The following is a 26,418-nucleotide window of genomic DNA, read 5'->3' on the forward strand; positions in this document are numbered from 1 at the left end:
CACATTTAACTAATGCAAACCAGAATATACCATTACAAAGAATAGTCATTTTTCCTGTTTAGTGGTATGAGCCTATAATATTGCTTTTGATATTCTCATTTTTTCAAAGGAAAATAGAAAACAATTAATTTAGCACTGGCTGAGATGTTTTTATTTTGCTGTTATCCTCTTTGACCAGGTCTGTTTGCATAATCATTTCAAAGTGATTTGAGTTCTGAAACGCTGAAAATGAGCCTGTTTTATCTGTGCCTTTCACTGCTTTCTGCAAATCTGGAAATGTGTTTTTGATAGAGAGAGGATCAGCTCCAAATCATAAAACTAAATAACCCTTCAAACTTTAGGGAATTCAAGCTGCCAACCAGACTTCAATCCTGAGTTTGGTAAATGTCAACACCCTTCCTTGGGCAGTGAAGCAGAGTGAAGGAAGAAGTGTTAAATAGGATGGGGAACTGCCTTAATTACTTGAATATTTTTAAATTTTTTTTCCAGGAGACATTTAATTCAGGAACACTTGGTTGTTTCAAATCTTGTGACCCTACTTAGCTTTCTAAGCAGGTACTTTGGTTAGATGGAGAGAAGCTAAAAGACAGCTGCTGATAAAGCAGCATGGGTGTGATGTGACTACAAAAATGACACAAAATTGTCCCATTCTCATTCATAATTTAAAAGAATCTAGAATTCTACGAATAATCTTTGAAACAATGACTTCATCTAAAAAGGAATTGCCAGTTCAAATTATATTTGTATATGGCTTCTCAATCTGGTTTGGATTTATGGGTTTGTTTATCAACATTAATTGTATTAAATTACCTGCAGTGAAATATAAGCCCTTTGAGAAAAAACAATTCTTTAGCAGTGTTCAGACAGACCTTGCTCTAAAGCAGCATAAGGATGAGTGTGAAGACATTGTGGGTGCTGGTGAGAAGGGGCAGTGTTTGGTCTGGAAGGGGTTTTGCTGCCTGACATCCCAGGTGAAGAGCAGAGCCCCAGGCAGAGGGTGACACTGAAGCAGGGGCTGGGTCGGGTGCAGAGGGGATTGGGAACCCATGGGGACAGGGGATGGGTGGCACCCTGTGAGCCCCATCCCCAGGAAAGGGCAGAGCAGGGCAGGGCACCCAGTGAGAGAAACGGGACAGCATCAGGACAGTGCAGGCACAGCAATTCAGGGAGCTGAGTGCCCACAAATTCCTTGCTTGGAAAAAGGGACTTTGATGGGACTGGGTGACTGCATGGATCAGCATTCACAGTCCTCCCTATTTGCTACTGATACTGTAAAGCTTGTGCAGTTTATGTGGAATCAGTAACTTGATGTTTCTAACTTGGATGTGCTCTTACACACAAACAATTTCTTCTAAAATATCCTGGGTTTGTTTTGCCTTTTTTGCCACATGTAAAATCTTACAGTCTGTATTTCATGCTCATCTTTACATTGTGTTCAATCAGTGAACAGAAATAAACCCCAAACTACAGCATTTTGGTCCTTCTTGGTTACTAGCTGAGAAAGCTGAGGTCACGAGCTGTGTCACTGGTACAAAGATTGGAAATATGAGAAGGAAATATCCTGTCTCATAAATTAGCATTGCCATAGTCGTGGTTGTAAAACCGGCTGAGGTGACCTGAGTAATGAATTTTTATTCAGTCTCTAAAAGAATCTAACCTTTCAGCAAACAATAGATATTGCAAAGATAAATAGATAATAGATATTGCTAAGCAAAGATGCTGAACTGATCCAGCAATGCACTCTGTGGGTAGAGCTTCACCCCACTACCTGCTTGTCACATGGCTCATATTGACAAAGGGCAGGGCACAGCCTGAATAACCCCTCTGGAGCCACCCTGGAGAGCCACTGTCCCAGCCTCTGCTCTTGAGCTGTGCCTGAATGTGCCCCAGTGTGCCAGTGTGCACCTGCCCAGCTCTGGTGCCTCCTGACCACCCTTGGCAGCCACTGTGGGCTGCTGCAATGTTGTGTGGCTAGATATGCTTTTAATCCAGGAGTTTCATTCCTGTAACTTAACTATTTTTATTACTCCAAACCATTTTTTGCACTGTAAAAGTCTGCAGCTTTGTGCAGGAAATGTATCTTTTCAAGGCAGTTAACAGCATTTCCTGTCATATATGTTCATATGTTACTGACAGGAATTTCATTACCTCTATGTCAATTCACACTGGTTTATTCCATTGTGTAGATGAGCATCTATTTCATAATGCCACACCAAGGTTCAGTTCATTCTGACAACCTGATGTGTGAGAACATCTTGAGACTTATATATAACTACATGAAGTCTTGTGCACTTACTGGTCAGAGGAGGAAACTTCCAAGGGACACTGCAGCATAAAATGACTGGCAGAGGTGAAGGCTGGCTGCAGAATGGAGTTTATGAAAAAATCATTAAATAAGATCAATAGCTACTTGCCATGCAAAAATCAATGGGTAATGCTCAGTGATGTAATTTCTCTCCATTTCCTACAATTTTCATATTTAATATTGCAATTAAACCACACGGCCAAAAGACTTCACTCCTACAAAAAAAATACAGTTCCATGGTTTCATCATACCATGCATGACATGCCTTATTTTCTGTCCATAACTTTGCCCTTCTTATCTTTGAAAAGCTCCCTAAAGAAATTATTCCCCCTGGCTCCAGTAATTTCTGACAGAATTGAACAGCAGCTGTTAGATGAGCACTGTGAATTGTGCAAGAAATGGCTCTGTAAGTGCAGAGGAAATAACAGGAGAAAAATTTACCTTAAAAACAAAACATAATTTGGAAACAAATGTCCATTAACCTGTAGTAAGGTGAAATCATATTTAAAATGTTTGTCTTGCTAAAGGGTGTTGCTAAAGAGCTTGGTAGTAGCTGAGCACCTTCATGTATCACAGTTCTTAATTGGAAATGGCTGGATTATTGCAGAGCACCCTTACAAGAACTGTGGCCTTGGAGCATTAATGTATTTGCTTGGTTTATGTCAGGACAACAGCTTCCCAGGAGCTGTGTGCTGTCATTTGTGTGGAAGAAAAGAGAGAGAGGAGCCCAGGGCCCAGCACAGAGTGATGGGCTCCTGTTAGAAATAGAGCTGGTTGTTGTTCAACCATTGCAAGATACTGTTTTCATCTATTTGTAAAGTTGTGGAACTGAAATTACTTATGCTGAGATTTTTTTCAAGTGATATTTGGGAAAAAATCTATCCTGTATTTTGGAGTGGTGTGGATCTAAACAGTGAGGTGTAGGAACTTGCAGATGAAGAGGCACTGGGGCCAAAGCTCTTGGACTTACACCATCATCAGTTCTTCTTACTCACAATTAGCAGTAATCTGGATCTTGCCCTTACTCCTCAAGGGCGAACCCCTTTTTGAAAAATGTGCTCCTACAAGTGCTATGATTTGCAGAGTGCACATTGGGGTGTTTGATTATCTAGTGATAACGTAAAGCAGCTGGGGTGTCCTTTCTCCTCATCACAGAGAGGAAGTGATACAAAAGGGAAGCATTTTTCCTAACAGTTAGAGATGGTTACTAGAACTATGTATGGTCTTTAATGAAATAAAAAATATTTTTATGCAATGACAGTAGTGGCATCAGATAATAGCCTAATTCAGGATTATGTTTTGTTCAAATCATGCAGTTTTGATCAGTAGTTATTTCCCCACTTTGTTTGTCATAAACTGGGGGACTCTGAGACTAATCTTGCACATTTGCTTTTTAGGTTTTTTGAAAATAACATTTCCTCTCTGGTCTCTCTGTCATCTTTTTGTCTTGATGTTGCTTCCTTTTCCAGCTCAAATTCTATCACACCAAGGCAGAGCTGAGAAGATGGTATTTTCCCATTGATTGAAATCTGCTTTCTTGTACTGAACATGAGACAGGGAAACATCTGTAATTTGATTCATTTTCATAAAGTCTACTTCACCTGTTGGCTGAAACCAGCCAGCAGTACCCACTTCATAACTTCCCTCAAACTAAAAACTTGATATAACCAAAACCAGGATATTTGAACTTCCAAATATCCTGTGATAGGTATTTACCCTTTTCATCCTGCCCCTCATGGTACTTGGAGGTCAAAAGAACACATTGTCCACGTAAGAAATGGTCCAGTGTTGTCACAGGAATGATCCATGTCAGAAATGGTCCAGTGTTGTCACAGCTTTGGTGCCAGCAGTCTCCTCTCTGCCAGGACAGTCTCTGTCCGGCTCTCCTTGGCTCAGGACAGCTTTGCAATGGTGCTCAACACAAACATGACCAAGGCTTACCAAGGAAAAAAGAAGCAAATACTGTTCAGAACCTTTATTCAAGGAAGAGAATATCTCTGTTCTAAATACACCATCATGTGACTTGAACTGAGAGGCTTGCTAAAAAAGGAGCAAATATGAGCATTAAACTTGCCCTTATTTTGGTTTTCTGTTCCTTCCTCCACAAAAAAATACCTAATGTCTGCCAAACACCACAACCTTAACCATGACTTCTGTGTTTTCAGGGATCAAGCACCTGAAGAGCCAGAGTGAGTCAGTGTTTCCCGAGGAAGAAGAGGCGCTTGGCGAGCGGGAGGAGGAGTGGGGCCATTAGCCAGCCCATCCCGGAGCCCATCCCGGAGCCCATCCCGGCCCTGCCGTGTCCTGCCCCGGCAGCATCCGGGCCCCGCAGGCCCCGCACACGGGTCCTGTCGCCCTCCTTCCCGGAGACAAAACTGATATTTTAAACTCGGGTTTTTTTCTTTTATTTTCTATGACTTAGAAATGTAATTCGCAAATGTGTTAGCTCCCCGAGGTCAGTACTGCCAGAGCTTAACTGCTGCGTGTGAGCTGTATCTAAGGCTTGTTGTAAATAAAAGTGATTTAAGAGGTACAAAATAAATAATACATTAATTTAGACAAGATTGTCTGTTGTACAGAGGGTTTGTCTTGCTAGGGAAATGTTCATATAAAATGATCCTTTCATTAGGTTAAGGACAGTTTTTACCCTTGTTGGTGGAGTTACTTGCAGTGATGTGGACAGAAAAAAGGTAATGAAGCGAGCAGAGGGGGCTCTGTCCAGAGAAGGATGCAAAGACTCTCTGCCCTGTGCTCCCTGGATATGGGACACTGAAATACTTGCTTTGCTTTGTTCTGAGGCTGCCTTGTCTCAGCAGGCAAAACAATTTCTCTCACACAAGATCACTGTTATCTGGGGGCAGTAAAACACCTTTCATGTGGGAGTGAGGAGCACAGGCGTGTGCAAGGCCTGGGAGCCGGGTCCCAGCCCCAGCCGAGTCATAGCAATGCCACATGCCCATCTGTCCCCTGCAGGCAGGACGGGTCACAGCCTTCCTGCCCCCTGTGCTTGGCTCAGTCTGAGCCAGTGAGGGACAGCACTGCTAGCTGCACAAACTCACCTTGGGAATCAGTCCCAGGGCTTTGGCTGAGGTCAGCATGGTCCATACCATCCTTTTTGTTTTCCAGATCACAAAAACTCTATGGCATAAAATGAAATAAGGTGGAGAAGGAAAAGAATGTTTCTTCAAAGTCACACTTTACAGATTATTTCAATTTTTCAATCAATGGCAGATTTTTAAATAAATTCGCTGTCATTTTGTATTAACTGCTTGATACAAAAATTTTATCCTCACATTAACATTCCACTGATGCAAGTCTCTTTTAAAGGGCTGAGCTAGCAAAAAACCCCAAACAAAACCAACAAACTAACAAACAAAATAATACTATATATTAAATATAGGAAAACACAGAGCCTTTTGTGTATGCCTTGCATGGTGATTTCACTGATCTCACAATCTGAGGTCTTCCACGAAGACCTGCTGAGAACAGTATCTGTCAACTAGTGTTTCTTTATATTTAAGAGCCATTTTTTCCCTCCATCTGTATCACTGTGTCCTGTCCTCTTTGGTTCCATTTTCTGTAGAAACACTGCAGTCAGGATCCATTACTGCAGCTCAGCAAGGGTGTGCAAGAAGGACTAAAGAAGGACTCTGCAATTATACAGGAGCCACTACAGGACTTACAGGACTGAGAGCTTTTTATGTCCCAAACAACAAAAAGAAGGAAATGACCCTTCAGAAACTGTTTGAATGGCCCCAGTCAGGTCTGGAATGGCAGCAAGAAGAGCTGGGCTCTGGTCCCAGCTTTGCCATGGCTTTGCTTTCACACAGCACCAGGCTCTTCACAAAATTTCTTGTTGCCAGAGTCTGTGTATCAGTCACTGGTGTTTAATTTCACACACATCTCTCTGTGCTGCTAGCTAATGAAGCACTTTGGATGTTAATGTCTTTCTGCTGGTTATTGGTACCCACAGGCTGCAGATGAGAGCTGTGCAGGACCTGTGAGCAAAGAAAAGCATGGACATGATTTACAGCGCTGGAGACCAGGACAAGGTATGGAGCACTGTGGAATCTCAGCATTTCAAAGGCAACGCCCAAAACATCTGACAGGAGCTTGGAGAATTCACCACTGAACATCCTGTTTCAGGCTCACAGTTGGACTGGAGATTAATTACACTTTATAAATAATAAGGGGAAAAAAACCCCACCAGATTTAGTTTGAACTGTATTTGACTTTCAGAATGGTGTGTGTTGTTTATTCTCCAAGTGCAAAATCAGATCATACTTAAGTAGACATTAAGAGTCAAGATTTAAAATTTCTTTCTAAAGCATTCTGAAGTTGGTTTTCTAAAGCATGCTTTCCACTGAAGTCAGAGGAATTTTGCTTGAGAAAGACCATAGATTTTGGCTGAAACATACTTTCCTTTGGGGAAATATGATGTGGAGTGTACAGGAAAGCTTCTATTATCCTGCTATCAATTTAATTACTGGATTTCTTGCTTTTTCTTTTTTAAGATTGCTATAAATTCTGCTAAAGTCTTCAAGAATTTACCCACTATCTTCTCATAGCACCATTATTTCTCCCCAGTAATGTAAACTGAAAAATCTCCATTAGTTCTTGCACTGTTGGTGTTATTTTACCAAAAGTATCACATCCAACACTGACTCTGAGGCAGGGCTGCAGGAGAGGTTCCATTGCCTGTGCTTGTGCAAGGGCCTCCCATGGTGTCCAGGGTCCAGGCACTCAGTAAGGAAGGGGCTTCCAGTTCATCTGCACCTCCTGTAGCACCAAGCACCAGGCTGGTGGTGGCTTTCCCTCTTTAAAAAAAAGCATTTCATTTACTCCAGAAGGTGAAGCATTGGGGGCGCTCTCCAGAGCTGGCCTGGGTTGGCTGTGATGGTTGGGGAGGGACCCAAGCAGGGCTCCTGCAGGCTGCAGCTCTGCTTCTGTACAGCCGGCACTGTACAACAAAATGTCCGGCTTGGCGCAGGGCTCCCCTCCTCATTTCTTTTCTCTTGAGACAAGTTTTTTTCATGAGGGACCTTATTCCTGCAGAAAATAAGGCATTGTCTGTCCACTAACCCTGGGGGGACAATGTAAGGGCACATTTAAAACATGCTGTCCCTCAAACTCCCCTTTCTTCCTCTCCTATTGCATCCATGCTAGTACCCAGGCCCACAGATGTTCTTTTTTCATTCTTTTTATTATTTTTTTCTATAGCAGCTCAGCGCAAGAGTGAGCTCCAGAAAGAGCCTCAGTTGTTCTGTTGATTCCTGACATGTGCAATTACATTTAACCTTTTCATGCACAGCATTATGCTTGGCAGCTGGGTGGATGCTAAATGCCGTCTGCTTTGCTGCATTCCCTCCTTTATCCTCCACTGAGGATAGCAGCACTTGGAGCAAATCTCAAGCAAGATATCTGTGCACCCTCTGCTAAACCTCAGGCTGTTTCATCAAAGTGGGCTGATGGGGTTTAAACAAGTTCAGTGTCTATATTCTGCTGCAGAGTTTTTGTGGTTTTATTAAATAATCTGGGGGGATTAGGGCAGAAAAATTATTTGGTATTCTGCTAGGCCATACACTCTCAATTTTGTAATAATTCATTTGCCTAGTATATACTGACCCTTAGTGGTAAACTGAGATTTTAATTGCATTTCCAAGTTCCTAAATTTTGCTTTTCTCTTTGGCCCAACTGTTCAGAAAATAGCAGGAATATTTGCTGTGCATCAGGATAGTCTATCTATGTAAATAGCCCACAATGTCTTCAACAGACATTAACAGGCATGTGAAAATAATGATGGCAGGTGTTATTAGCTCTTCTGAAGGGAGGGCTGTGGGAAGCAGGAGTGTCGAAAGGTTATTCCAAAATGCAAAACAAGAAGGCTGGCATTGAGAGGCAATACTCTCCACATAATGAGAAACAAATAAGAACTCAGTATCTGGCACTAACGAACACCTCAAGCTAACTGTGGAATGAGTATTAATTAGGTTTCCAAAATAGCATCTTTCTGAAAAGCAGCTGAGGTGTAATATTGCTCCTTATTAATCAAAGCAATGGGACAATGTGAACTCTGCAAAAAATAAATGGTTTGCAGATGGCTGTGTGCATCTTTAATAATGACAGAAGAACACAAGTTACAGCTTTAAATGCCAGGGACCCTTTCTGCATCTTCTCCCTTTCAGAGAGCGATATTTGCAGTTTTCAAGGCAGTGAGGAAAGTGTGTTGGTTTCTTATTACATTTTCCCTGCAGCATAAATTCTGTTGATGTGCTTCCCTAATCATTCTAATTATACTGCCATATGTTGCTCTCATCTTTCTTTTTCTCTCCTAATGGGACATAGATTCTCTCTTTTGAATATGTCATTTGTTTATTACATTTATCAAGGGTTTTAACATTATATGGGACTTTTAATTGCTTTTTTAAACACTCAGCAGATTGAATATTAAAAACAGACATGAAGGTCAACTATAAATAATATTTAAATTGCTCATGACATTTTTATTCTCTAATTTACTGGAAATATCAACTCTGTAGTCATGGTCCTGTATCTGCTATTTACTTGAAACCACACACGTCCTCCAGAGCTACTTTGGCTGCAGTCACAGTTCTGCCCTACCCCAAACCACCTTGTGCCTAGCAGATTAGGAGTCTTCCCTGGGTGGGAACACTAAAATAAAGGTGCATCATGTATTAAAATGTTTGACCCAAATATGCTGCCATTATTACCAGTTGTGAAGTCCTGCTGAACCCTAAACAATAAAGGTGAATGTTCATTTCTGACAAGTAAGAAAAATACACTTCTCTCTCAAAGTCGAGCAGTCTCAAAGATAAAGAAGGACAATTTCAATAAAAGAATTCAATATGGCCTAAACTTAAACACATGCTTTGTACAGAGACATTAGGCCCTCAGAGTACCCTGCACCATAGAAAACAAAATCTGTAAGCCAGCTGAATACAGAGAAAGCAAGAAACAACCAATTACTATCCAATTAACAAATTAATTTCTGGTATAATGACACCATCTCTCTTGGATTTCATGGAAATGCATCATAGGTGAATTTGACCCTTTGGCTCATTGAATTTTGATTGAGATAATCATATCTGACTTTGTACAAATAATTACCAATACTTTCATGTAACTTTAAATTTATTCATGGTATTATGATACAAGTCCCACAGTCTTTCTTGCAGGTTCAGGAGTGTTGCTTGTAGGTGCGCCCGCATTAGTCCTATGTGGTGATGAGAAAGCTTTAAAACTACAGTCCAAATAAAAATGAAGAAACTTCTGTTTCTGCTTAACTTCCATCTTAAAGTCAAGAGTGCACCTACCATTTTGATTTTTACCCCCTTATTTGGCCACAACTCCATTACTTCTGGTTTGTAATAATGACCTATGCAGGATGTTGCAAATGCATAAAACTCAACAGCTTTAAAGTTCATGTACTATGTAATTTCAGAATAGCTGATTTTGTTAAGATATTATCTGTCCGAGTTCAGCTCATGTAAAGTTCCCCAACAATTCTCCACTCAAAAGCCACAAGCAAAGGACTGGCCTAAGCACAAAGAATGTATTTTGCAGCAAAGTTCATCCCAAAAGTTTTATAAGAGACTTTTTCCCATTTTTTATAACAGATTTTTTCCATTTATAACTCCACAGTTATGACTTTCTTTGTTCCCAGGGGAAAACTTAGATATTCACAGTTTGGTAAAACTTCTGATTGTTTGCCCTGGGACATGGAAAAGGAGTCTCTGGAGACACATTAAGTACTTAAATGACCAGGAAAGTAAAATTATTCCAGGGAAGTAGCCTAAATGTTTGCATAGTGTTTGACAGAGGACAGTTTCTTTTACTCATAGCATTAAATTCAATTCCACTCATTTTTCCATACTGTTTTTCAAGGAAGAGATTTTTTAAAAAATTATTTTAAAAAGATGTACTCCCCTTTCAGACAAACCTTTTTCTGCTAAACTACTCTACACAGAAATCTCCAATCTGCTGCTGGAGAATGTTAGTCATACTTACATTTTCCTCTTTCTCATACAATAACTGTACAGTCTGTTCTAAATACACATTTTAGGCACTTACCACTAGTGACCTTGATTTGTTAATTTGAAATTATTTTTATCACAGTAGTGGCTTGTTTGACTTCTGGCATCTCTACAAGAAGAAGGTCCTTTGTGCATGTAGCTGAGATGGCACCTGGAAAAGATGAACTGCAAAGAATGTGGTATAAAGTAGTTGTCTTGATTTATTTTCATCATGTACCTAGTCAGGATTTGTACATGTTTGAGCCTATGGGAATCTTTCCATTCATTTTCAATCCAAGTGGATAGGGGCCCTGCTTAATTCCATTTACACTGAACTTGGATTATAAAATTTACACCATGCCATGGAGGTATCCCTCAAAATCATACCCTTCCTGAAGAATTGTTGCTAACAAGTACAGTCCCAGTGGCTCCTTCAATTTCAACCACAGTATGTATTTTTTTTGTATAAAAAATATTTTATTGGTTATGATTTTCTTCATGTGAGGGCTGTTTTAGCCATAAAGGCTAAGAAGGCAAGACTAACTTAAAAAAAATGTTTTCAAATGGGTCATGAGGATGTGAGTGAGTTTTGTGTGGCAAACTGAGACAATAATGGGAAAACTGTGGAGTCCCAAATGGGTGAAAGGGTTGGAAATGACCATATATACACAGTGTCACTTCTCAAAGTCAGTCATACACAAAGGAGCAAATTGCTCCAGGAAATCAAATTTGTAACTAACACTCAGGAGCTTCACAATCCTTGCCCTCAAATCAGATTTATTTGGGAATATCATCATAGGAAATATGGACAAATACAGCAGAATAAAAACACACAGTTGTAGATTGCCTCCTTGAAAATTAAATTAAAAAAAAACTGGCTAGATCATAACCCATAACAATATTACATAATATATCTGTCATATATCTCAAGATAAAAGTACAAAATAAAACTCTTGAGGGCTCATTTATAGCTACAGCTGGTCGGTGTGCTCGATGCAGGGTACATGCCCAGAATGCTGCGGGAGAGATGCAGATACAAACACCATTTCTTAGGGCCCCATGCAGTGTTTTGGTAGCGCAGCCTTACAGGTTTCAGAGATAAAACTACTGTTCTGGGAGAGGCTCTCTCAAGAAGCCTTTCTCCCAAATGAACCCAAATTTCACCCAGCCCAAAGCCTAAACCAGCATGTGTTGGTTCTATTGGTCTTTTCCATCACAGAAATTTTCTCCTAATCCAAACAACACACCAAGCTTTGGGTCATGTCCAGGCAAAATCTTGCTAAGAATAAAGGAAGGAAAAAAGGAAGAGAGTCAGCTGACATTAACAAAAAAACTAAAGACTCTTCTTGTATTTCAGTAACATCTACCACAGTGATAAAATCTGAATACAAATGAGCAATAGGATTATTTATAGAAAAATCACTCTTCTGTCCTAATGAATGAGATCTGCAGGCAATGAGCACCTCCTGTGAGACCAGGAGCTCCTTCTAGCTTCTGCAGAGGGAGATCTTGGTGCTCACTGTGACAGCAGGACACTGAGAGCCCCACAGGGTGCTTCAAGTTCTCTGCAGAATCTGTTATATTTTCTGCTTGTATTTCCAGGGGAAAATATTTGCAGTGTAATAAATGTCAACGGGATAGAGACACAGGAAAAAACTTTAAGTTCAATATGGTAAAAATCTGAAAGCGAAAATACAATATAAAGATTAAATTCTGATTGCTTCGGACTTTCAGGCTCAGTGAATCATAAATTATCATGTTGAAAAACAGTCAGTAGCAAATATCTAACTGGCCCAGTTTTTAAAGATAGTAGTTGTCTTTTGTTCTTTTCAAATTTGGTGGGAACTATAGATTATCTACTTATCTAAAATAAGTTTCTGACTTCTCAGATCTTAATCAAAAAGATTTTCCACTGCCACAGCATATGGCAACTTTCAATTAAAAAAAGTCTGATATGACCATTAAATTTCTTCTCTTGTCATAAGGACAATAAGAAGCCATAAGATGGTTTACATTTTATTACAAAGGAAGAAAAAGAGTCCAACATTCCCAAAAAGGATGCAAAGGTGCACAGAGCGGTCCAGGCTACTAATAATTTGCTCAAACACCAGCAGAGAATATATATAAATTCTTAACTCTTAGCAAAAAATATTGATTGCGTTATAACATCTATGATACAATTTCATCTGTTAACATTTTCATTCGTTAACGGCACTGTACAGAAATTTGTCCATGCTAAATACAAGCCTTGGACCAGATACACAAAACAATTTAAATGTATTTTTTACATCCTATATGCACAAACATTTCTTAAGTTAAAACTATGCATACTACTTATGCATAGCACATATATGGCTTACATATTGAACGACAGGAATTCCACCTCTTGGCATGCCCTTGTCCCAGGGCTCAGAGCTTACACTGTTCCCAGCTCAACTTTGACTGCTCTGCTGTCAGGAAAGAGACAGTCAACAGGTGTGGACATGTAAGGGTCAGCAAAGGGGATTGTTTGGTGATTCCTTCTTCAGTCGGACCAAGCGTGCCCTTGTGGAGGTGGAGCCTGACGCCTGCTGAGCTCTGGTTGTTGGGTCCCTGAAGCAGCACATGAACAGCACACAGGTCCCAATTGCCCCTGGCACAAAGGAGAGTGCCACTGCCCCCACAAGTCCCCTTCAGAGCGGACCATGGCTGATTAGAAATACTTTTTCTTCAGTGAGGTAATAACCACAGGGTCCAAAAAGGAGAACAGGGAGCGTCGGGAGCCACCTGAGCGCCTACAACCTGAACGGGAGCCTAGAATTTCCTGGCAGGTTGCAGCAGAGGGAAATGAGGTTGGCTGCAGCTGTGTGAGACACCCAGACAAATCAGGAGGGGTCATGTGCAGCTCAAGGGAAGAAGAGATGAAAATGGAGTTCCTTTATGGGCACAGTTTGGGCTGGAGGGCTCATTCTGAGGCTTCTTGCAGAGGTAACTGCCTGTGTGCTGCTGTTTTTGCTGCCCCTCAAAAAGAAACAAACTCTAGGAAAGATGCTGCTGGATGCATGTTGTCACCTTTGCATTTGAGATAAACCATGACACAAGGCCTCTGTGTCACCTTCCAATTCTGTCTGAGAGGCAACACAACATTTTGCTGAAGTGAAGCAATTTTCATGTATTTCTGTTGCTGTCTCTTCCACCCAATAAAACAATAAGTACCAGCTTCATGGAAGGGCTGACACCAGTAGTGTTGTTGTTCAAAATATTACAGGATTCAGAATGTTTTAATCTTTAATGCCAGATGCTATTCAATTAATTTTTAAGAGAAATTTCAAAACCTTTCAAATTTGTTCAATACCAGTTCTGTCCATATGGCAGCCACTGCAGGGGGGAAGAATCTTCATTTGTGCAGGCTGGTCAGCGTAACTTTGCAACTTCCCTGTACAGTCTACAAACATTTATTTCCAGATATTTTAAGGAAGATAACAAGTAGGACTTTTATGGTGCATGCAGCATGATTGCATGAACAAGTATCTAGAAACACACTTCGTTTTGATTTTCCATTTTCAGTGGACACCAGCAGCAGTGACACGTAACAGCAATCCCAGGCAGATGACAAACATCATGTTTTCACATGTCTCATGATTAACTGGAAATGTCTGGTACCAGTGATGCAACAAAGCAAGGTCCAACTTTGGCTGAAAAGATTATTTTGGCTAGTTTAAGAAAGCAGAATAGAAGAGGAAATAGCAACACAAAAACAACTGAAATCTTGCGAATTTTTAAGTGCCTTGAGTTACCAGCTCAGGGTTTTACATTTTACAGTTTTGAACATTTTGTTCAATCACTCTCCACAGAAATAGGATGATCCAAGAACAAGTTGACAGATAACAGCCTCTGAGATCATGAGGTAGGAACAGCTAGAGTTCTTTTCTCCTGCAACAAAGGTCAAATGAAAATTCATAAACAAGAGATTTCTGATACTACTACTTCCAATATTCCATGTACTTGAATTGAGGATGATTTTTCACATGATCATTTAGTCTGACACTAAGGATTCAGATTTAAAAGTATTGGTTTTCCTTTCTTTATACTGGATTTTTTTTTAAGGTGACATTGAAAGTGGGGTATTCTGTGTCCTCGTTTCAACATTTTGTAATGTAAGGACAACTAGGATGGAACAAAGAGGTTAAGAATAGCACTAAGCAAGCCTTTATGGTATAATACACTCCCCATTAAAAGAAAGAAATTACCAAATTACCTGTCCTGCCTGAAATGTCAGAAGCTTATGAGAAATAGCAGATCTAGTTCTGTACCAGTGCTTCTGTCTGCTCCGTGGCTTTCACAATATCTTCTGACTTACAGTGTTTAGGCTCCCCTGGAAGACAAACAGATGAGATTGGCAACCTGAATGGGGCAGTTAACCAAGTCAAGAGAATCTTCACAGCTATAGACAGACAGAATCTAGTTCCTCAAGATATTTTAAGGATAAAATGAGGTTTCAGTCACTGCTTCCTTTAATTGCTTTCTCACCAGAATAATCATCAGCTTGAATTAAATAATCATTATGGTTAATCCACAAGGCAAAAGATAGAATGAAAGCAATAGATCACAGCATGAAACAAAACTCTGAAGACTTTTACATGAGTGTGAATAAAGTGGGTTTGGTTCATTTTTTTGTTCCAGCTTATTGAAAGTCAAAATTCACCCTCTGCAAAGCACTGTTTAAATCCTCTTTACCGTAGGCTTTCAAATCAGAGTCTGAGTTCCTCCCAGATAATGAAAGATGCCAGTGTCAGGTTCTAAGAACTAAATTCAATCAGATAGGAGAAATGACACAGAGTAACACAAGCAGCTTTCAAACTAAGTGATACAACATGAATCTCAAGTAGACAATCATAGAATTAAACTGTTACTTAAACTATTCCTTCAGTAGCTTTGAATGAGTACAGCTGAGGGATTTATACCCTGAGATGGCAGGCAGGGTACAATGTAGCAAACTCACAATGTTATTTACTAACTACATATAATAACTTCTCAGTTTTATCCACTTGATAGAGAGATCCCACCAGGAAGAACACTGACCTGAAAATGTCAGAAAGAAAAAGCATAGAAGTCTCAAAAGTGGAAAAGATGATCTGGGAGAAGTTTAAAAGTTATAAAAATAGTGAGTGGAATATTTTTGAAAGCCAGAAAACTAAGGTAGAAGTAGCTGAAAGAGAAAGCAGATGATGCATGATCCGAAAGGAAAATTGAAAGATGATGGCGAGTTGAAGAGGCTGACTGTTTAGAAAAGAGAATAGGAAGAGAAGAAAGAAAACTCAAGTGAACAGGCATGAAGAAAAAAGAAAATTAATACCTACAAATCTGCCATGGCTTCACTGTAAACAAATAAGAATTGCTACTGATTTCACCTTTGTTTCACTACCTTGAATGGTGGCAGAGTGTGTGCTGCCCACTCTGTAATGCAGACACAAGCAGATGGACCACATTCCCAAAAACTGCATCCTACACCACCCTTTATTTTCAATCAATTTAATGTAGGTGCAATACAGACAACCAATACCTCAAAGGCTTTTAAAGTCTCAAAACTGGAATAGCATTAATTAGAACAAGAATGTCTACAGATCCTTCAGCCTGTGGCTCTTTTTGGAGGGATTTAGCAAAACTTTATTAGCATTATTATCTGTAAAAACAAAAAAAAAAAAAAAAAGGGGGGGGGTGTGGGAAGAAGTATGAAAGCAAAAGCTATTTATCTAAATATTCAGATTTTAAATTTAACACTTGAGTTTGGGAAAGCCTTAAAACAAGTCAATTCATGGAATTACAGAAGATGCTGAGTTGCAAAGGACCCCCAAGGATCATCGTGTCCAGCTCCTGGTCTCACTCAGCACCATTTCCAAGAACCACACCCTATGCCTGAGAGCCTTATCCAAATGCTTCTTGAACTCTGTCAGCCTTGCTGCCCAGGGAGCCTGTTCTGGTGCCCAATCACCCTCTGGGTGAAGAACCTTTCTCTATTATCCCACCTAAACCTCCCCAGCATAATTTCAGGCCACTCCCTCAGGTCCTGTTGCTGCCACCACAGAAGAGATCAGGGCCTGCCCCTTCTCTTCCCCTCATGAGGAAGTTGTAGCTGCAATGAGGTCTCCCCTCAGTCTCTTCTTCTCCAGGCTGAACAGACCAAGTGACCTCAGCTGCTCCTCATATGGCTTCTACTCCAGACCCTTCCCATCCTGTGGCCTCCTCTGGAAGGTCCCTAATAGCTTAATATCTTTCATATATTGTGGTGTAAATTTAAAAAACTAAACAATAACTTCTAAGGTGTATACGGTTTTCTGTTTGTACATCAAGTTTTTTTATGTGATAAAAAAAATGAGATTGTTAATGGCGGTTATCTTCTAAACCCGATCTTTTCTATAAACACATTATTTGCTTTTTAAATCTAACCTTCCCTCCATCCTTACCCATGCCTGATCAGGGCTGCCTTCCCTTAGTCCCAGGCTCTGGTGTACCCAAGGAAGCAGGCAGCACAGCAATCTGCTCCTGCTCTGATGGGACACGGAGATTCCACACTCGCTGAGCCACCGCAGCACTGAGCGGCCACCAAGCCTTTGCCTGGCACAGGTGATCCCCTGGTGCCACCTGCAGCACCATAAATCAAACTGGCTTGTGGATGGCATGGATCTGCCCACTGCTGTTTAGCCTGGCTGCTCTCACAGGCTGACTGCTGGTGGTGTGGAATGTGCTGCACACTCGGTGGGACTGGGCAGTCGTCCCCTGTCACAGAGAGTGGAGCTACTGGCAATCCGTTTTATCACAGATTTATTATCTCCCTTGCATTTTGATATTAAGGATTAATGTGGCTATCATCACAAGTGAGGAGTTAAGTTTGCCAATTAGCATTTATAAATCACTGAAATGTGGAGACGTTTAATTAAACATAAGCAGTTTTTAAAATTAATGTTCTAATTAATAAATCACTCGGGAGAAAAGGAAAATCATCACTTTAAAAAATCATCTTATAATAGTTTCATTTAATCTTGTAGCATTCAATTAAATTAAAGTGAGATGATGGAAAGGAAAAAAGGTATTTGTGGAGAAAAACAACATTCAGTCTCAACTGCAGTGGTTGTAACAGTGACCCTCCAGTCTTCCCTTTGAACCAACCTGGACCCAGGGCAGAGCTACTCCTGCCACTAAAATGTGATGGTCTACAAGAACTACACCTAGAATGAGATGTGACACAAAAAGCAGAAAACAGCCCCTTTTTATTTTTTTTTAATGGGGAACCCCCACATCATAGCACATCCAAACATTCATTGACAGCTCCCAAGAATGCACACACATCATCTTCCAGTGTTCCCCAACTGCTGTAATTGAATCACAGAAAACTTAACTGGATTTTCTGCTTTTTATAAAAGACAGAACAATGATAGCTAACATATGAAATTTCAACCTGAATAACCATGTTGCTTTTCTTTTTCCTTTCTATCTCACTCTTCCAGCCCTAGCACCCACAGGTGCTTACTTCTTCATCCCAGGAGTCAGCAAGCACTCTGGACATCCCCTTAGCCTTCTACCCCCCAACCCTCAGTACAGAACTGCAGAAGTAGAGAAGCCTTCTTGGAAGACACATGGAGAGTGTCCTGGCAGATGTATGGTGTCTCTTAGAATACTCAAATACGTAAACAGAGAAAGGTCAGGTGTTTGCTACCCTCTGCTTGCTTGAAGCAGCATTCCATTGAAAATGTCTGACCTTGGTTAAAAGAGTCCTGTCTGGATCCACTGGACATCAACAGAGGTGCAAAAACAGTATTGAAAACCTAATGGCTTCTTACTCATTTAATAAATTTCTCAGTTTGAAGTTTCAAAGTAAAATGCATTCTCTAAAAATTTTCCTGCTTTAGAAAACAAATGAGATTAGCATGCTATAAGATATCTCTTTTCTCATTGGAAGGGTGGAATGTAGAGATTGAAAGGTGGAATGTAAAGCTCACGCAACAGTGTGAACTAACTGCATACTGAGTTGTATCTGATCTCTCAAATATCATTTTTGTTGATCAGCCATCTGAAGACCCACAAGTACAGCTACACCACAGCTGCCTTCTGCCAAGTCTGAAAGATAAAAGACGCAGCTTTTCCTACAGCATTTCTCATCCAGGAGATGAAGGACTTCTCTAAGGCACTTAAATTTTAAGCTGAGCTTTAATACAAACCTGTTGTAAAAAATACATGTCAAAAGATAAAATGTCAGTTATTAGACAACGTCAAATGCTGTGAAAGTAATTTTAGTGTAAATATTTTGATTTAGGGCCCTAAATTAACCATCTGCTATTTCTGATGGAAAAAACCTGTCAACAATAAAAGCATGGAGCCATGGAATGTGGAAATCTAGAGTAGGTGGGAGTTCTCCATAAAAAGGTTTTTTGAGAAATATGCCAAGTCATATACTCATGTCTAAGCTAAGCATTATAAGCACTTCAATGCTGCTGCTCAGACAATGCCATACTTCTGGCAGAATATTGCAAGGCTTGCTGTCATTAAAGCATTAATGAGTTTCACATTTTAAGTAAAAGTGAGGAAAAGAAGTGTCATTATATCCTTGATTCTTCTCATTACCCTAACACCTCAAAGCTTATTCTAACTATAAGCAAACTTAGAAAATAAAACGAAGATGTACAGCGTCTTCCTCTTTCTTTGATAATGTCTATTCCTCATGGCTTGGGCATGTTGCGCTTGACACTGTGTTGCAATCTCCAGGTACTGGACATGGTCATCTTGGGATAAAATACTTATGCTCTAAAAACATATTCTGACATTTCAGCGATGTTCTGGCTGCTCTACTTGTCTAGCAGCTACAGTCAAGAGACTGATCCTCCTGATTAAGTGAATGGCACAGTCCCATGACTACTACAGTTGGCAAATTCCATCTACTTAAGCTTAACTGTTGGATTCACGCTATGTTTGGTACATAGGATGTGGTTTACAAAATAACAATCGTATTAGGTACCCAGACTAAGGGGAGCAGATATTAATAGTGTAATTACTTTTTCTTTTCAAAAAGAAAATGTTAAATAGATCTGTTCTGAATAAGTTCACCTTATTCTTTAAATTATTCTAAAACCATTCTTCAAGTTCAACTAAAGTATATTCTCTAAAGAATTTTTCCAGTAGATCCCAAATAGCTGATATCAAGAGGTTGGTATTTTTTTATATGCTTCTATTTGATGTTTTAGGATACTACCACTTTTACACAGGCCTGAACAAACTGTCCTGTGCTGGTGGTTTGTCCAACACCTTATTTCAGTATTTTACATTGCTGTTGATGTTTGACAGGGAGATACCAGACACTGCTGCAGCTTCACCCTGGACAGCTCCAGGAGACTGGCTTGTGCTCTGTGATGAAGCATTACCATTCAGTGGGGCTGTATTCTGGGTCTCTTGCTGGGCATCGCTGAGATCTTTCTGGTTCGGATCAGAGTTAGTGCATTTTTCTGAGCTGGGTTCATCACTCAGAGGAGTGTCCAAAGAGACTACTTGTAGGACGATGGATCTGGGAGGACAGGCTGTACCATCACTCCCCTGACTACTCTCATTTTGTGTCCTTGTTGCCTCTTCCTGTAACTGTGCATCTGTGGAATTTCTGCTTTGGTCTTTTTCCTGTTCACCAACATTGTTCACAAGTTCTTCTACAAAGAGGGAACAAAATAGGTGAATTAGATAAGAAGGATATGCCACAATTTTTTTATTTCAGAGTAGTGACATATAGAGCTGCACACAGGAATACTGTGAACATCACTTTCTGCATGAGGCCATGCCCAGTGTTTAATATGGGTCAGATTCTGCTCCTGATTGCACGACTGCAGCTGAACCATAGCAGTCCTCTTTCTGGTTTGGTGTCTAACGTGTCTCTTTTTTGGCCAAAATACAGAGCAAGGAGCATCATCAGACAACAGTAACCTGAAGGATTGGAGCAGGAGGACCCCTTCTGCAGGCATGTCCCTCTGCAGTGGTGTTTACAGCACAGGAATTGGAAGAGCAGAGCTCATCAGTTCTGCAAGACGGAGAGGGCATAGAGGGGAATGCCCTCCTGGGGATGGGGCAGGCATCAAAGCTGAGGGGAAGCCCTGAAGGAAATTGGCCTATCAACCTGGAAAAGTCCCAACCATCCATTTGGGAACCAGCTGGAACAAGCTATAGGGTGTTATGTATGTGCTGTCCCATACCACTGCCATTTTGGCTAAAGGCACATCTAGAATGGGAAGGGACAGATATGGGGGAAACTGTGCTTCAGAGGACAGCAGCAACAGGAAAAAATAATGTTTGTGGAAGGCTCTACTCATTACTTTATTGTGGAGACCCAGAGAACAGTACAAATGAAATGGCCCAGAGTAAAAGGAGAAAGAACAGAACAGTACAGAGAGGTGGCACCAGGAATAACTAGATGAAAAAGAAACAGAGAACGGAAAACTTGTGATGGCAGGTGAAGTGTCCAACAAAAAATAAATGTACCATGTTCATGGAAGGCCTATTTTCTCGCTATTGTAATGTGCGTTTCATAAATTTAGATTTTAGAATCTGTACACTAGTATAGAAGATACCAAATACTGTCAATTTAAAAAGTTAGCATTGCAGTTTGAACAACATGGGCATAAAACAGCTGCGTGATATTGCACAAAATTTCTAATTTGGATGTTAGAAATTACTAAAGAAGGAAGCCAAGCATTGAGATACTGATGGAGTTCAACTCCCAGAAACTCTGATTTTGAGTGACCAGTCCAAATGCAGGCCACAAGGGATTGCACATGACAGCTGAAAGATAACCCAGACTGTAAGCACATTTTTATTGCTGTCAGCATTTTGCACCACCTCACTTTTCTAAATCCAGATAAAAGTTCCCCCTGAAGTACAATTTGGTCTGTGAAATGGGATGGAAGGGAGTATCTTCAAACCCAATGTGCAGAAGCATGGAATGATTAATTTCCTTTTTTGTCATTTATTCTTTCTAGTACACTTCTTTTAGAAATCAAGAACTTTAAAATTTGATCAATTTCTACATTTTAAACCTTTTTTTCCAAAACTTTAGTGTCCTGCTTGGTTTACATTCCAAATCTTCTGAAACAAGGACAGGTAGTCTTTTTTTACAGACTTCAATGTAGCTCTTACAAAGAAGAGGTTGGGTTAAAGCCATTAAAAACTATGTATATGGAACTTGATGCAACTTATGTTCAATCTAGAGACATTATTTAAAGCACCTGTCACTCATGATATAACCTACCTACATAAAGATTTTTTCCTATGAAAGTGATTTATGCGCCACATTCACCTCCAAATGGAACAACTACAGTATTTTTCCTTAGCTTCATAAAAAACCCCCAAGAAAATTAAAAGATAAAATATTTCACGCATTTTTTAATATTTTTTAACTTACTGTTCAGGTGCATCAGTAAGTTAAAAAAAGCAAAGCTGAACTACAAACACACATAAAACTGTAATATTAATGTAGCTCATGCTGGTGAGATTTTTTAACCAAAATCCTAGTAAGAAGAGAGTATTTTTCTCATTGAATGTTGTTTTAGGACTATTCTAGCCAGAATTCAGCTGTGTCTTGGTGTAACTGGATGGCTGACTGTTTTATTCTCAAATAAGAAAGTTTAGAATATTCATACATGCAAAATCCACTGTTATTTTTTGTTCAAAAAGCTGAATATCCAAACTTAAAATTGTTCTTCTTCACTCCCTAGCAAACTTAAACTGGCAAATGAAGGTTAAAAGTTTAATTATAAAAAATCTGATGCTTTTTTCCTCGTTTAAGTCATTATGGTCTCCAATTTCTATGACAGTCCTTGACATGATCTCAGATTTGTCAGTTTAAGGATACCTAAACCAGAGCCAATTTCTAATTTGGGACTAACTGATGGATGGAGCTTTGAAATGAAGTATCTCTGCACCAAGATACACTTGGTTATATACCAGATAAAAGTGAAGCCTTCTGCAGTTAAACTGGTGTGAGACTACAGGACCACCACCGGGAGCGGCTGCTGGGAGTGACTGAGACTGAGAGGCCTCAAGTACAAAATTCTCTATGGTGATGTCACAAATGTCATTAAGAACCCCCCCCCCCTGCCATTTTCTTAGTATTAAGTCTGTCACCTGCTGGATGTCTGATTCTATGTTCTGACTTGCTTTGCTCCCCTCAGCTTTAATCCACTGCTAGAAAGATGAAAAATGCTGTGTTCTTGTGGTGTGTCAGCCACTTGTGGAATATGCTAAATGTGCTGGGAAAATGTAGATTTCTGCTTTCTATAACAGCTAATAATTGTACTCTATAATACATGGGACCTTTATAGTGCATATAATATTTGGAATTCTCTATAATTTCTGTTGTCCTATATCACTCTGATGAAACAGAATTATCTAGCAGTCTAAATGAGGCTGAGACCGGGACAGTGACCAAATAAGTAGAATTCAAGCAGGGCAATGCTAAATTAATCCTACTAGTGTAAGAGAAATGGAGCTGGCATGATCTCTGACCGCCAGTGCTGTGCAGGAGGAACTGTAATAAACACTGTGGCAGTCTCTGCCTCCAGCCAGCCCCAAAATGCCAGGACCCTCACCCTGCACTGGGCTTCTGGGAAAAGCAAGCTCCCCCTTCCTATGGGCACATTCCCATGGCCAGCCAGAGATGGAAATGGAGTGTGCTAAATGCACCAGGTAATCTGGCATTTGAGCAGTCTCAATAATCAATATAAATAAATAGATTAATAAGATAAAAAATATTAAACAACTACCTATCTTGGCTGTCAGAAAAGTTTTTGTGTTTTGGGCTGTGTCTGTTAGGCACTGAGGAGCTCAGGGACTGTCACAGCCATTCAGAGAAAGGCAGGCAGGAGAACATTGTGCAGTGCAGTCAGCTCAGGGTATGTGTTGATGTTTCCACTGGTTTTGCTGTCTCTGCTTTAACTTGGCAAAAGTGCCAGGAGCCAGGCCTGTTTATGCATTTTTCAGCTGTTGGGTTTGTTTTCCTTACAAGAATCCAAGTGTTATTCAGCAAAATTTGTGTGAATTCCTCTATAAAATAAATGGATTCTATTAACCCTTCTCGTAAAGGACTGTGCTTCAAGGCAAGAAAGAGCACAGAAATGCAGAACAGTCCTTTATGGGAAGCAATAGTGGCATTCAATACAAACATGATAGAAAGGGTGTCCTTCCTCCATTGTGCTCACGCTGTCGGTAAAATAACTGTAATACAATATTTTGTATTACAATATTTTGTAATATCTGTAAACTGGCAGGACTTGTAAGGCAATAGCCAAATTTCAGAATAGCTGAAAAATTCTGGTACTCAGTAATTTTGTATTTGCAGAAAATGTGTTAACTAGTGAAGGCAACTTCTTTCTTCTTTTAATCAGATTATACACTTTTTTCATTAAGTCACTAGGGTTTTTTGTTTTGTTTTTCACTTAACTGGTGTCAGAAAATTTAATTGATTTCTTTAAACTGTGTTTTTTTTATTGTTTGCTGGAGTGAATGGGAGTACCGAATCCCTATCAGTCCAATGAAAGACTGCAATGTCCATGGAGCACTAAAACTGCCACAAGACTCAATCTCTAGCCCCCAGCTGTAGCAGTCTGTGGTGTCCCCAGGGAACCCCAGATGCCCTGGAGGTTCTGTACCATCAACTACCACACTGCTTTCCACCAGCCCTGTTTGTCACTGCCAATGTGTGCAGCAACACTTTCAGGACATGGCCCAAGTGGTGAGGAAGCTTTGCTGTATTTTGGAACTTTCTCTTCTGTCTTTGTCCATCAGCTTTCTTTTCTCACCTTTCTGTAGCACACAAAAGAGGTTTCAGCCGCTGTGACCTGCACAGTATACATGGCTTGTAAAACACCTTCCTCTTTGCAGCAACTTGAGCATGTCTTGATTTAACAGGAATAGGGAGGAAAAACCCAAGAGCCATGTGCAAGCAGGACATCTCAAACCAGCTAATGGCAGTGCCTGTAAATCCCAGTAAAACAAATACCTGCTCAATCACACTGCTATTGTGTTGAAAATAAGCTACAATTCTTAACCCTTACGGAAAGACATGATGACATGAGAGTTTTAACAATTGGGAAACTATTGAATTAGAGAGGAAAGCTGTTAATCTTCACTAAGAATTAAATTATTTGAGGACTCGGTAATGAAGAATGCTGCTGGATGTAATGGAATCTCTGTGTATACTATGACAAACTTCGCTTTCTAGGTTTCTCCCTTTTTTTACTGTAAAATGAAATTCCAAAAAGCAGTGACAAAAAACCCAAACCAGGACAACATGGGAAGGAAATGTACCTTTCTAGGAGACACGTTCTCACATCAGCCATTTTAAAGAGAAAATTAAAAGACAGGACAGAGCATCAAAATTCTGCAGAGAAGGAGAAGACTGATCCTGGTGTCTCTGGAACTACCAAGTAAGTTTAAAGATGTGTCAAAAAGTTCCCAAACAACTATGATTATCCCCAACCAACCTATCATTTTCAAATCCAAGAAAATATTGCAGTAATGTACAGAGTTATTTAGGTACTGATTCCTTCCACTTTCTACTCATCACACCAATTTCATCACAGTTATAGGAGTATATAAAATCACTGCAAACCATGTAATCCAGTGGCACTTATTGTTATAGCATTTATAGCATTATGTCATATAGAAAAAGTATCAAAGACTAAATTAGCTAATTCAATCAAAACTTTTCACTATAGGACTTGGTTAAATATAATTTGTGAGTTTATGGCTTCCTAGAGTTGCTACCTCCACCTTCTACTTCTGTTTAGCTGTAAGCACAGGGGATTGAATGCTGGAAATTTTGGGACAGGGAGTGGAAGGGACATGCTGCTGTGATCCTGCTAGAGAGAAAAGGTTCTTAAAGCGATGCAGACTGTCGTGCAGAGATGGGCCAGCTCTCTGATGTGTACTCCAGAGAGATCTAAAACAGGTCCCATTATTAGGTCAGTTACCATTCCTTTGTCTGTGATTTACCAGGTATTGCCAATACCAACCATTTCTTCCCACTTTTAGCTCATCCCACTCCCTCCACTTACTCAGACCATGCTGAAAAATTCTTCTTTTCCCACTTAACACGCATCTGAATTAGTTCAGAAACTGTTTATGACCTAAGCATTTTAGCACTGCAATTAAAATCACTGTCACTGATACTAGATGGGACTCCTTTAGCCTCCTGAATTGATTAGTTTCCAACAGAATAAAACCGTCCATTAGGGTAGATTTCATGTGCCAAACTGTCAGTCAGTTTCTGTGACTGTCACACACATCCTCCCACGGCCCGCCCTTCCTAGCGGCTGCTAAGTCACATTAACATGCTATCAGATCATCACTCTCAGATTTTCACATTTCAGCAGCTGCTACTCTCTTCTTGTTAGTGAGTCTGCAGAGAAAATCTTTCAGACAAAATGGAACTGAGCCCTGTGGTTATTGTGACTGGAAGTATGCAGAACTGAAAGTGCCCGAGGGGAGCCTGCAGGTACCATGCACAGGTCTTTCAGAAGAAACATTTGTCATTAAAAATTGCTGCCCATGGGGGAAAAAAAGCTGATCTCTGCTCCAAAGGTGCAATAGTTGTTATTTTGTCACATTTTTAGCATCAAAATTAAGCAGAGGCCAGTGTGAGACACTCATTCAACCTCACTTATTTGTCATCCCACCTTGATGTAGTCAGCCATCCCCAGCATGCACTTCAGCCCAGTGCACTGCCAAAAGTGTTGAGGACAACATTTGTCACTGATGTCTTTCCACACAGATAATGCAAACTTTGTTCAGGTTCTGTACCACTGAATTCTTTAGAAGAGTTACGTAAGCATAAGATGAAAACAATAAGTTTGTAACACAACTGCTGTTGTATTACCCTGAAGATGGGCCCATTTGATGGACAGCTGGACTTTTGGTGTGCTGTTCTGCATACCCTTGTGTTGTCATATGACCTCAGGTGAGTGTCCTGAGCTGCCTGTGCCTCTTTTCATTATAAACAGAAATTAATGATACTTTTTTATCCCTGTAACTTTATTTACAATGATACCTACTGAAGAGATTAAAGCATGTGTA

The 26,418-nt window shown here is 40.1% G+C and overlaps 2 protein-coding genes across 7 annotated transcripts in view; one reads left to right on the forward strand and one right to left on the reverse strand.

Annotated features, from left to right (window-relative positions):
- The window catches only part of PPP1R1C (protein phosphatase 1 regulatory inhibitor subunit 1C), a 41,139-nt gene extending 36,311 nt beyond the window's left edge, over positions 1 to 4,828 (forward strand). Inside the window, 1 exon segment of the mRNA XM_063161386.1 lies at positions 4,471 to 4,828. Within this exon segment, the coding sequence (XP_063017456.1) occupies positions 4,471 to 4,559 (89 nt within the window). The 3' untranslated portion in view covers positions 4,560 to 4,828.
- A 6,260-nt stretch (positions 4,829 to 11,088) lies between these two features.
- PDE1A (phosphodiesterase 1A) overlaps positions 11,089 to 26,418 on the reverse strand; it is a 188,492-nt gene continuing 173,162 nt past the window's right edge. For 5 of the 6 annotated variants that reach the window (XM_063162266.1, XM_063162265.1, XM_063162264.1 and 2 more), the window contains 3 exons: positions 19,731 to 20,006; positions 14,576 to 14,692; positions 11,089 to 14,250 (listed from right to left, as the gene is read on the reverse strand). In XM_063162266.1, coding sequence (XP_063018336.1) covers positions 14,619 to 14,692; positions 19,731 to 20,006 — 350 coding nt within the window. In that variant the 3' untranslated portion in view covers positions 11,089 to 14,250; positions 14,576 to 14,618. The remainder of the gene's footprint in view (positions 14,251 to 14,575; positions 14,693 to 19,730; positions 20,007 to 26,418) is intronic. The other variant, XM_063162270.1, reaches the window with a different exon arrangement.

The sequence above is a fragment of the Melospiza melodia genome, chromosome 8, assembly GCF_035770615.1.
Source record: "Melospiza melodia melodia isolate bMelMel2 chromosome 8, bMelMel2.pri, whole genome shotgun sequence".
NCBI classification, from domain to species: Eukaryota; Metazoa; Chordata; class Aves; order Passeriformes; family Passerellidae; genus Melospiza; species Melospiza melodia.